This window comes from Anastrepha obliqua, chromosome 4 (assembly GCF_027943255.1).
Source record: "Anastrepha obliqua isolate idAnaObli1 chromosome 4, idAnaObli1_1.0, whole genome shotgun sequence".
Taxonomy (NCBI): Eukaryota; Metazoa; Arthropoda; class Insecta; order Diptera; family Tephritidae; genus Anastrepha; species Anastrepha obliqua.
This window is the reverse complement of record NC_072895.1, coordinates 86,244,524-86,257,594: the sequence shown is the minus strand read 5'-3', so window position 1 is coordinate 86,257,594 and position 13,071 is coordinate 86,244,524. Positions and strand designations below refer to the sequence as shown.

At 38.0% G+C, this 13,071-nt stretch overlaps 1 protein-coding gene across 1 annotated transcript; it reads left to right on the top strand.

Annotated features, from left to right (window-relative positions):
- The first annotated feature begins 1,454 nt into the window (after positions 1 to 1,454).
- Positions 1,455 to 5,807, top strand: LOC129244634 (origin recognition complex subunit 3). The gene is made up of 5 exons (XM_054882370.1): positions 1,455 to 1,666; positions 1,737 to 2,031; positions 2,095 to 2,699; positions 4,214 to 5,442; positions 5,641 to 5,807. Exons 1-5 carry the CDS (start codon positions 1,640 to 1,642, stop codon positions 5,735 to 5,737), a joined length of 2,253 nt encoding a protein of 750 aa, XP_054738345.1. The 5' UTR covers positions 1,455 to 1,639; the 3' UTR covers positions 5,738 to 5,807.
- The last annotated feature ends 7,264 nt before the right edge of the window (positions 5,808 to 13,071 follow it).

Below are 13,071 nucleotides of genomic sequence, written 5' to 3'. Positions count from 1 at the left end.
GTTGGTACGTGACTTCCATTCGGCAACACCAAAATGAGAAAAAGTTTTTCTAACAACGGTCGCCTCGAAATACCTCCTAGTGTATTTCTGCCATGAAAAAGCTCCTTATAAAAAATATCTGCTGTTCGGAGTCGGCTTGAAACTGTAGGTCCCTCTATATGTGGAACAGCATCAAGACGCATGCCACAAATAGGAGGTGGTGTTCGGTCAAACACCCAAAAATGGTGTAAGCGCCAATTATATATATATAATAGGACCGGCACTGTCGATTCGTTCCGTCGGTTGCGGCAACGAATTTGACTGACAACAAAATAGATTATGTGTATTTGAGTCGTAGGCGCCACATACGTGCCGTATGCTATGCCGGAATCAAGGCGAATTTATTACAGGTGACAGCAAACACATATAAGTAAAACCCTACATGTATTTGTTGTTGCGTTTGGTCCAAGCATCACGTCAAAATCAGCAAGCAAATGTAAACATACGAATGTAAACATACCAATACATACAAACAAAGCATATCATTTTGACGTAAGCCATACCTACGGCGAAAAATTCAGCTGGGTGAATGCTGTCACCTTAATAAATCCACCTTGGCCGGAATGCACAAAAATTGGCAACTTTCAAGGCGAATTTATTACAGGTGACAGCAACCACATGTAAGTAAAACCCTACATGTATTTGTTGTTGCCTTTGGTACAAGCATCAAGTCAAAATACAACACAATACGAATGTAAACATACCAATACATACAAACAAAGCATATCATTTTGACGTAAGCCATATCTATGGCGAAAAATTCAGCTGGGTGAATGCTGTCACCTATAATAAATCCACCTTGGCAACTTTCTATTTTTGGCGTACGGCAAATGCGGCGAAAATAACAACTGTTTAAAGAAGAACAATTTTGTATGGCGCAAATTTGTATCAATTGTGTTGTTTATTATATTAAATTAAATGTAGAAAATAAATGGAATTTAAACTATTTTAGTCAATTCAAATGCACCCTTATATTTTCGATAAAAGCTTGAAAGAGTAGAGTAAAGGCTAAGTGTAACCAAGATGTCCTAAAAAATGAATGTGCACCCCGATCCCGAAGTTATGGTCGAACTCACTGTCTACGACTACCATACATTTTACTAAAACCCTCCTTCGCTTCAAAAATCACTAATTTTGAAATACATTTCACAACCAACAAAAACATGTTTATACAAAATGAATTAAGGTATTTGCTTTCAGACAAAAATATCTGTTGCTTTTCTACAGGGCTTATGGCAATATTTTCGTCCTGTCGACATATAATGGTGTGACAGTTTTTTCGAAAAAACACTAAAAGTAGCCAATGATCCACTTTTACCGATGTTTCGTATAACTGCAACACCGACAACAGCTGACAACAATTTGGCGCGCAAAATCAATTTAAACTTTTTGCTGTCTCCGACAGCTGTTTGTTTATTACAGTTTTTGCCCCTCGAGCAAATTTTCCGCTTTGTTTGTGCTTTTGTTGTTCTTTTTTAATCTTCAATAAAGTGAATAAACCATTTCTGGGACACTGCAAACGTAAACGAATTTTCTTGGTAGAAAATTCCAAACTGTACACCACGAAATTGGTATAGAACGTTTTGTTGAGCGTTTCGTGATGGATCCAACTATTTCGGTATCTAAGGTGAGTTGATCTTTGTTTATTGCCTATTATACCTCACTTATAAACCAATATATATTTATACTTCTACTAGGGTTGCTTCGTCTTTAAAGGAGCTGCATCTGAAAAAAGCAAAGGTGGAGTTAAACGGAAGCATAAGCTTGATAATGCAGATGCATTGAAAAATCAAATGACTGGTCAGCCTTTCTACGCAACTTATGCGGACACATGGCGCACGTTGGAGAATCACATTGAGAAGCTCCAATCGGAAAGTTATGCTAAAACTCTAGAAGACGTGGTCGCATATGTGCAAAACGAAAGCAGCAGTGATGGAGGTATGGACACATATGACATGGAAGAAATAGTACCAGCTGCAGCACTTTTAACCGGTGAGTTGCTTTTCGTTCGGATAAAACAATAAAAGACGTAATTAATTTATATACTTTTGCCAGGTGTAAACCAACCTGACCACTTGGAACAGTTCGCTACACTAACGCAACGTTTGTTGCAAAAAATGTCAGCCTCAGTGTGTATGCTGCAATCTCGTGATTGTACCACATTAAAATCTGCTATAGAGATAATGGTGTACAATTTCATAGAGGCGCCAGAACGACCTGCACAATCAACGGAATCGGCAGACGAAGAAGCAGATTTGCGCGAACGAAAACGTTTGCGCCGCACTCAATGTAACATGCGACAGTTGGTACACTGGTACCGGCGCAAATATGTAAAACCACAAGTGCAGACAGCAAGAGAAATTGGCGATACAGATGAAGACGAAGAGTTAGAAGAGGAGGAAAGCTTATCGGGTAAACCAAGTTCAGAGTGTTCCCACGCGTTAGTGGTTATATTGCCTGATTTCGAATGTTTTAATACAACAATACTGCAGGATTTTATACTAATGCTAAGCGCATACCGTACCCATTTACCTTTCGTTCTGATTTTTGGCGTGGCAACTGCTGTTACAGCTATTCATAATGCACTGCCCTACCACGTCACAAGCAAAGTAAAACTCTGCGTATTCAAGACGCAAACGGCTCCGGTTTGTCTAAATGAGGTGGGTATTATTTGCAGCATGTAAAAAATTATATAAATGCATTTCAACTACGGACTTTGGCAGGTACATGCAGTTTGATAAAAATGTTGGGTAAACAATTTGAGCAACGTTTATTTATTTTTTTGCGTGTTATAAGTGGTTAGGGGTAGCCAGAGGCCCGAAGAAATGATTATTTTCAATATTTTTTTTTTGCTAGTCAGTTGCTTTAATCTACAAAAATAAAAACATAGCATTAATACATTATTTTTCGACTTGACTTTAGCAAAATTTCAAAAAAAAAAAGTTATCGCTGTTTGTATGGAGCCCGTTTCTCCAGAAGTCTCTTGCGGTGATCATCACAAGTCCTTGGAAATTCATCTAAAATCAATTGGACAAGAGAAAATAGTTTTATTATCTTGTGCCTGATCGAAGCTGTTTTTTTTTCAAAATTAACAATATGGCGGCCTCAGGAAATATTTTTCAGGTTTTCGAGAAAAAAACCTACAATTGTTTAAAAAAAAATTGAATTTTTTGAAAATAAAAATAATAATAAAAATAATTTTGAGAAAAACGCATTTAAAGTTTTTCTATCGAACCGGATCACCCGACACAACAACAACAACAGCGCCTTTTGTTGGGGTGTTATACGGTTCACTAGACAGGGCTAGTATACTGGAGCTCCAGCTTCCCCGTGAGACTCGTGTAACACTGGCACAACTACGTTCTGGATACTGTAGCAGGTTAAACTCCTACATATCCAGAATCGACCCCGATATTCCAAACACATGTCCGGCATGTGAAGGTACCCCGCACGACACTAACCACCTCTTCACATGCCCCCTAAAACCAACTCATCTAACAGCCCTCTCCCTCTGGACCCAACCTGTCGAAACAGCAGGTTTCCTGGGCCTACCCCTAGATGAGCTAGACGAAGATGACCGGTGATATGCCCTACACTGACAGGGCTACCATTACCGTTAAAACAACAACAACAAAAAGCGCCTTTTGTTAATTGTTGAATAACTCGAAAAGTATTTGTCGGACTCACTTCAAAATTTTCACACAATATTTTTAAGATATTAAAAAAAATCCAATTTTTTGAAAATTCTGACTACCCCTACCCCATATTGGACTTTTTGTCATTTGTCTTTATTTTACGTTCCCACGACAGTCGGTTCTACGTAACCGGAACGACCCGGATTTATATTCGGCCAAGGAGTGTCACTCCAGCAGCATTCTCCGTTACAACAACAACCCATTATTTCACTAATTAAACTTCTCTGAGTTTTCTGCCGGATTAAAAGTTTTGTTTAAGATCGTCAATCGACACTTTTTTTCCTCGACCATTGATTGTACGTTACCGGAACGGCGCGGATTTAAATCTGTTCAAGGACTGTCACTTCGAGATCATTCCCAAAATTATATGCAATTTATGCTGTTAAAACAACAACATTTATACAACATACATTAATACAACCCGCTATATATGACATTTTGTGCACATTTCGCTTTAATGTTTATTCTTCAATTTTAAGATTCTGGAACGCGTCATACTTTCACCACGATATTCCTTCCATCTCTCAGGCAAGGCTTTCAAGTTTCTCACACACATCTTCCTTTACTACGACTTTTCCATTCATGGCTTCATTCAAGGCTACAAATACTGTTTAATGGAACACTTTTTCCAAGGGAATGCCTACGCACTTTGCTCCAATTACTCGTCTTCATTAAACCAAATCAAAGCGCTCACACACGCCGATATTGAAAGCATACGTCATTTACTCTCATTTCGTCCTTATGTGGAAAGCATCAATGACTGCAAGCGCATCATTGCCATACTCACTGACGATAACTACTTGAAAAAGAAATTGCCACAACTACTGCGTGACTGCCATATCCACTTTATGCTACTACGAATTTTCATAGAATTTCTCGCTGTATTAGTTGGTGATTTACCTAAATGCCCGCTGGGTAAGCAGCGTCGTGAACTATACACTATCTGCCTGTCTAAAGAATTACGTGAACTGCCGGAATTTAAAGAATGTTGGCAAATACTTGGCTTCATGTCGAAAGATGAATTTGTTACGAAAATATCAAAAGCAATATCGGTAACTGAGGAGTATATGCGCGCCGAAATTGCCGGCTTAGAATTAGCCACTGACTGTATGACCACCGTCAATGAAAAACTGCAAGCGGTAAAAGATCACTTAACTAAAGTTGTAATGGCGGGTATGGAAGAGAAATCGCGGCCTAACGCGACGGTCTCTAATATCATCTCTGGACCGGCTACACCGGAGGTGAATAAACAAAAATTTGCCTCACGTCAAGATCTCAAAGAGCATTTATTACAAATGTCTAAGCAGCAAAACAAAGCAACTTCGGAATTCACACAGGCTGTGTCACAGATATTGCTGCATATACAAAATGAAATTATAGTACCTCATTTGGGGCCACTTACACGTGCGCCACCGTTACATGAGCTATTTGTTTTCAGCGATGTGTCAACAGTGCGCCGTAACATTATTGGTGCGCCACGTGCCGCACTCCATATGGCACTGAACAATCCACACTACTATCTACAGTGTAAATGTTGCCAATTGTCCGAGTCTACACAGTTATTGGCCACCTTACCGGATTTATCTGTAGCGTATAAACTGCATCTGGAATGCGGGCGCATGATTAATCTCTTCGATTGGTTACAAGCGTTCCGATCGGTTGTGGATGACGTCGATAACGAGCATGAGCAAGTGGACCCCCAAATTCAGTAAGTTGTATATGTATTTTAAGATTTGGTCATATATACAAACGTACATAGGCACAAATAATAGAATATAGGCAACCAGTCATGAAAGTGTCCTTGTCTACAACTAGAATACAGTGCGCGTTTGATAGCCCACGCATCATACAATATAATATTTAGTGGTTTTTTTTTTCTCATGCTCTTCTTTTCTTTATATTTCAGAGCTCGTTTCGCGCGTGCTGTAGCCGAACTGCAATTTTTGGGTTATATTAAAATGTCCAAACGCAAAACGGATCATGTTACACGATTGACGTGGTAGTTAAGGCTAATTTCATTTATTAAACTAAAATTAAAATAAGTTTAAAAATAAATAAATTTTATAATTTTAATAGTTTTAAAAATTTTTGTTTTAGATTTCCTACTAAATAACTGAAAATTAATTTCGTGCTACGTAAAATCAGCCAATTCAGTCCAGTCTCCTTTGCGGTCTGTATGATCCAAGTATAATTTTTTTTTTTTTGCGGTGAGGTTAAGTTGAAAATGCCTTCGCGCCATATAGTAACCGTCGCTACTACGTCTGTGGTGATTCCACAAAAAATATCCCTCCTCTTCTCTTGGATTTTTCCTTCCACCCCGGGCTGCTTCCGCATTGCTTCGAGGTAGAAAGCCAAGACAGCGTCCTAAAAAGGACACTTACTTACTCACCCTGCCTCCAGGGTCGCCTGTTTTAAGAAACCTATGATCAATGTTCTTCAGCATTACTTTCCAATTCACGCTTATTTTATCGGATAATATCTTCCACTAAATTTGCGACGGTATTCCATTTTTCTTCGTCTATCATCATTTTCTCGATAATTTCTTCAGGTGTAAATACACTAATAGCTCGCTGCAGACCTGCTCTCTCTATGTTCCACCTGTCTAATGGCTTTGAGGCAGTCCAAAAACGAATTGCAAGCTGTCCGAAGGTGACTTGCAGGTATTTTGGCCCACTCGCGGGCAATGCCTTTTTTCAGCGTCTCGAGACTAGTGAATCTTTTTGTTTAGACCTTGCCCTCCAAAATGGCCCAAAGAGAATAAGCCATCGGATTTGCGTCTGGTGAATTTGAGAGCCATTGTGTGGACGTTATGAAGTTCGGAACGTTGTTTTTTAGCCATTCTTGGTTCACTCGAGCTTTGTGAGACGGTGCCGAGTCCTGTTGAAACGTTCATGGTCTGCCACCGAAATGTTTGTCTGCCCACGGCTTCAAAGCAACCTCCAGAGTACTTTCCCGATAATATTTCGCATTTACCTTGACGCCAGCGGCCCAAACCATTACCTTGTGGCGGATGCTGCCCTCTGATGACCAATCGATGACTCCAATTCTCGTATGAACGGTCAGTCAAATAAACCCTATCGTTTTGGGAGTTTACGAATTGCTCAATTTGAAAAATTTTCTCATCAGAAAACACTATGTTCGGAAATTGACAGCTTTTGGCCGAGTCAAGTAACTCCTTCGCTCTCTCAAGTCTGACTTTTTCCTACTTTGGTGTGACATCATGCGCCTTTTGAATCTTGTGAGGCTTGACTTTGAGATCATTTTTCAGTACGCGGCGGATGCTACGGTCAAATATTTTCAGTTCTTTCGCTATTTGACTGGCACTTCGTCGGAGATTTCGCTCAACTCGCTTCGTCACTTTTTGAACCATTTCACGTGACGTTGCAGTCTTTCGATGACCACTTCCATGACGTTTCGCGATGCTACCAGTATCATTGTAACGAGTTGTGGTGCGATAAACAAAAACTTGATTTACTTTAAGGTGCTCGAGCTTACGAACAATCGCTGGTTGTGATTTTCCAGCCAAATATAATGCAATCACACTATACGTTTGAAATCCATTACTGATTTTCTTTTTTCGCGTTTACTCACGGCAAAATGCTTCCGCACGCCTGGAAACAATACTCTGGACTATCATTTAGCCAACTAACAGACAGCTGATGTCCATGCATCACACCAAAAAAATTTTGTGGAATATTCTAAGTGACTGCGACAACCTAACCTCACCTAGGAAATGACACATCTTTTCTTATTTATTTTTTTTTATTTTTCATTATATTTTATTAATAATTTAGGTAGTTGTATATTTTTAGCAATACATCATACACAAATTTAGTTTCATTGTGCTTTGTACGTATAATATTTATACTTACTGTATTTACAATGCATATTTATAAATATATTTTCATGAGTGTATATATGTACGTACTGTTATACATAAATAATTTATTAATTGTATATTGGGTATTAAAGTTGGTTTATTATTAACTTAAATGCCTATGTAAAATGGTTATTCTTATTTTAAAGTTTTGTTTGTTTTTAACTTTCTTTAATAATGCACTTTTCGTCTAGAATTTTATAAATATTAAATTGAATTGAAGGCAAGTTTTGCGTTGCATGTAAACAGTAAGTCTTTCTATGGACATTTATTTGCTAGTAGTCAATGCGGTATACAAATAATCGTATGCCTATAGGCATTTATGTTTGTATGTGTGTATGTAGTAAAATACATGTGTAAATGTAAATACATACAAGGCAAGTTTACAAATAAGTTGAATGTGGTTTATTTATTGTATACATACAAATATATATAAATAATGCACTTTGTAGTAGTTACTTTCGAATTATTTTGTAGACGGTTTTAGTATTTTTGTATTACGAAAATATTGGCAACCTTTTGTTTTTTTTTTTTTTTCGCTCAAAATAGTATATTTTCTGAAAACTTATTTATTGAGTCACTTCGCCGCCCAACAATGCAAATTGATGGCTTAATTTGTCTTCATAATTATGTATATTATTTTTGACCCCACAGGCGGACATTTCCATAAAAGTATTTTCTATAATACTAGGGAATCTTTAAAGGTTTTTGAAACGTTGATGTCGGCCATTTTCATTATAAGTGTATTCTTGTAGTTGACAGAGTTTTTTATAACTGTTCTCAGAGTCATCATGCACCATTCTTTGACGCATTATAACGGACTAGGGTCCTACAAAGGTTATTGTAGATCTCCGTATATACAGACAGGTAGGTGATATGGTCCAAGTAGCACTAAAGCGCCGCTTTGATACCATTATGAGATTTCCAACAGCAAGTTATCTACAGCCAGCCAGAGCTGTTGATATAATGGAGAAGATTGATGGGATTTAGGTTGGCGCACTGTCCCAGGCTATCGAAGAAAGGCGCACCCAGTGACCTTAATCGACTAGCTCTCCATAAGGTGGCGCAAAATTAATTGTCCTATCGGAAGATTTATAATTATTGCAAATCATTCATATACAGGGTTGGCCATATTAAACTGACCCATTGAGTAACCCTATAACTTTTTACTGTAATTTCAGATCAGCTAATGACATACCGCGTTGGAAGCGTCAGTCGAAGGAGATTTATACCATGAAACAGTACACCCCAATAGAACGCGCTGAAATTGTTCAGCTGTACATTCAAAATTCCTTCTCGATTGTAAAAACGCAACGTGCGTGGAGAAAAAAAAAATAAAGTGAAAAGTGCGCCGTCAAAGAACGCAATCAAGCAAATGCACAAAAGATTTTTGTCTTCCGGCACTGTGGCTAATACCCGACGTCCAAATAAAAAGCGGCCAAGACGATCTAACGAAAATATCGCGGCCGTACGAGCCAGTATCGAGTCATCGCCGCGAACGTCAGGTAATCGTCGTTCTCCTCAGTTGGACATCCCTCGGACCACTCTACGACGTATCATTCGTTTGGATTTGGGGATATTCCCGTACAAAATACAACTAAATCAACAACTGTTGCCGGCCGATAAGCCTCGTCGCTTGGAATATGCCAATTTTGTCGTCCGAATGGCCCAAACTGATGAGGATTTTTGGCATCAAATCATTATGAGTGATGAGGCCCATTTCTCCTTGAACGGAACCGTAAATAAGCAAAATTGCCGTTTCTACGCCACTGAAAACCCTCAAATTATTGAAGAGGTACCTCTCCACGACCAAAAAGTTACAGTCTGGTGTGGCATTTGCGCTGATATGGTCATTGGGCCGTTCTTCTTTGAAAATGGTCAACACCAACCATTGACCGTCAATCAAGAGCGTTATCGGGCCATGATAACCGATTTTGTGATGCCGATTGTTCGTGAAAATGGTATGGAGCACTTCTGGTTTCAGCAAGATGGCGCACCACCACACACAGCACGAGCCACCGTCAACTTATTGAAGACTTTGTTCCCTGGCCGTTTGATATCAAAAAGCGGCGATTTTGACTGGCCGCCACGGGGAAAGAACTTCGTTGTGAAGCGTCAGGCAGTGAAAATACAGTCAAAGATTTTGGCCAGATCCAAGTGTATGCTACTTGGGAGGTTTATATACATATATATTATATTTATGTCATTAATTATATGATGTTCAATTTTACAGGTGCTGCTCTTGCTAGTGGTAGAAAATCTTCAAAATTTTGAATTGGATATTTCTTTCTTGATGGGCCAAGGATTTGACGGGGCAAGTAATATGTCCGGTCAATATAAAGGTGTTTAGGCGATTATACGTAATAATTATGCGCCTCATGCTTTATACGTTCATTGTGTCGCACATTCTTTGAATCTTGCTATATCCATCACTAGCAACATACCAGCCATTAGAGATTGCCTCGGTACCCTCGAAAATGTCTACAATTTCTTGCATACCCCTAAAAGAAAAGCCATTTTGGAAAACACGATTGAAGAATCTGATGAAACTCCACGAACGAAATCTTTGAAAAGATTGAATCTGACTCGATGGGTTTCGAAATATGAGGCCGTCAACGACTTTTTTGAGTTATTCCCGTTTGTTTACGAAACTCTAGATGCAATGAGAACCTCGGAAAAAAACGCCATGGATTTCGAATTTTAAATATGTTTACATATTATCAATGTAATTTTTCAACTTTCGTTGCCTTTGAGTCATGAATTGCAAAAGGTTAATTTAGATTTGGTCTAAGCCATGGATCTCGCCAAAGATTTGCGCCAGGAAGTAAAAAAGATTCGCGCAAAAGAAGACGCTTTTTCTGCAATTTACGAAGCTTCGAAAAAAATTGCTGAAAATCTTGACATTGAGATCAAACACAAAAGAATAGCGCGCAGACAAAAAAATCGAGCAAATCCTGAAGTTCAAAGCACGGAAGATTATTTTCGTGTGACAGCGTTTAATCCTTTTTTAGATTTTTACATCATGGATCTTGGAGAAAGATTTACCAAACATGAAAATATATTAGAAGGATTTTCGGCCCTATTCAAGCATGATTTGAACGAAATCGACAAAGTAGCTGATAAATTCATCAAAACAGTCTAGTTTTACCAGGAATTTCCCACTGCGGGGCTACATGCTGTTCTTGTCGAATTAAAAGTTTGGAAGAGATATTTAATTCGTAAAAGCGATATCAAACCTGGAAACTCATTGGATCGTTGATCGCTTGAACGGATTGACTGCTCTGGCTATTCATCATGATATTCCAATCACAGCTGATGAAGTCATAGATGAGTTATCGAAAAAATCCCGAAAACTTGATTTTCTTCTTTAATTGATGCAAGAATTTTTTGCATATTGAGGGCATCCAAGTGAAAAAATTTATCCGTAATTTTTTTTTTGTTTATATAGAGTATGGTAAGTGATTCCCATGATTATGGAAAAAGAAAACCGATAAAAATATTATATATTGAATGTAAAAAAAAGATATTGTCAAATTATATCCCCCCCCCCTTCCCCATCACAAAAAGCTATCTACGCCACTGCTTCAAACTTGTTCTGTCATTTCGTGTTTTATGCCACTTACGCACCAACACATTCGGTTACGTCGGCCGGCAGACATACATGAAACAACAAATGGCTAACCAAAGATTTTTAATGCCACTGGAAACACTTTAACATAAATCTGTGGACTTTTAACAAAATAATATTAACAACTTAGGCATTTCACAGGCAACAAGTTTTGCTTTTGAACCGGAAAACCAGGAAAATTTTTACACTTTTATTCACATTTTCTTACGATGGATTCTAAAGCAGTTAGTCGCTTGAAAAGTGTATTAGGTGAAAAGTGCTAAGCCGTATCCTGGGCAAATACCGAAATAAATGGCAGTCGAAAAATTTAAAATGGTATGAATCTCAGATTTTGCTGATTTAAAAAATCGGAAACTAGAAAGTGGGGGCGTCGTAAACGGTGTAAAAAAAAAACTAAACGTTGTGAAAAAAGCAATTCGCTCCCACGACAGTCGCACATAGGAGTATTTGTACAAAAATCTTGGCCAAAAGTCGGAAATGAAAAGTTTAATAAAACTTTCTGCAACTATCTCTTTCTTATACCTGAATAACCGTTCTATAACATCCCACCCCTCTATCGCTATAGGTTGTTGTCTTCCCGCTACACAAGCAGTCGAAACTCAGTCGTTGTGTAGTGCGCACAATTAGTTTCCCGAAACGATCATTTTTATACAAATTGCAACAGAAGTTGTTGTTCTTTTGTGCGTTGTTTATGTATGACAAACAATATGGACATAAAAGGCGAAGGTATGTATTTTAATAATAGCCATGCTTCGTTTGATTTGTAGTTCTATAAATTAATTTTTGAATTATCGCAAACCCTCTTTTTTTTGGTAAATTTTTTAAACAGAAGTATTTATGTATCACTTCCGGGTGCGCCCAAGTAATTTTTTTTAAATAAGGTGCAGCATTTCCTGAGAGAGAAAACCAATTCCACTTTATTCCGCCATTTTGTTTCCTATGTAGATGTTTAAATGTAACGTCAGGCCTTTTCTTTTCGCAAGTGTTAGCAAGTGTCGAATAGATGACGCAACTGGTAATATCTTGGCAGCGCTGGAATAGAGCTGCCTAAAATTACGTTTGTTTCTAAGATAACCGTACTCACTAGGGACGAATCTTGCTCGATAACTTTGTTGTTACTTTCATATAAAACATTTTCGTCAAGCAAGCTGAACAGAGAGATAGCGAGCAGATAAGTGGCGAATAGAAGAGGCCTGGAGTAAACTAAAAGACCAAATTGTGAAATTGTCCAACTAAAACATACTTTAAGTCATTTCAAGAATGATTTTAAACAAAAGTGGGTTGTTACAAATTGTAAACATGAACGTTTTCTGAAATGAAACGAACAATAGCCTCACAGCACAATGAAATTTGCTATTCATACTACAGAGAAACCCGGGTGATCAAAAAAAGAGTTCGTTGAATCGAAGGAAAACAAAAGACTTGAAAGCGAAAGTGCCTGTGGAAGAGTTAACTTGTGCTGCTCAAATGAGTAATCGTGCCGAAAGAAATGAAGATGCGTCTAAAATAATAAAAGAGATCACTGTAACATCAACGAGGGTTACAAAGATCCGAAAGGTGATTTATTCGTGAAATAAAAATAAAATAAAAAATCACACACCATCCGAGGCCCTGGCCAATAAAAATATTTGCACTTGCTATTCATTGATATAAAAAAAAAACACACAAAAAACTGCTATCCAGAAGAATACAAGTGAGTGACTGCAGAAGTAATGATGCAATATTTACTCAACCATACATCTTTACGGTTACCAAGGAAGTCTTAAATTCGGGCTATCGATTCTTCATGCAAAAATTAGATTCTTCGAATCATTACTACATCTCTTTTACAA

Coding starts and splice junctions, on each gene's coding strand:
- LOC129244634 (XM_054882370.1), top strand. CDS start 1,640: ATGGATCCAACTATTTCGGTATCTAAG. Junction 1,667..1,736: donor CAACTATTTCGGTATCTAAG/GTGAGTTGATCT, acceptor TACTTCTACTAG/GGTTGCTTCGTCTTTAAAGG. Junction 2,032..2,094: donor AGCTGCAGCACTTTTAACCG/GTGAGTTGCTTT, acceptor TACTTTTGCCAG/GTGTAAACCAACCTGACCAC.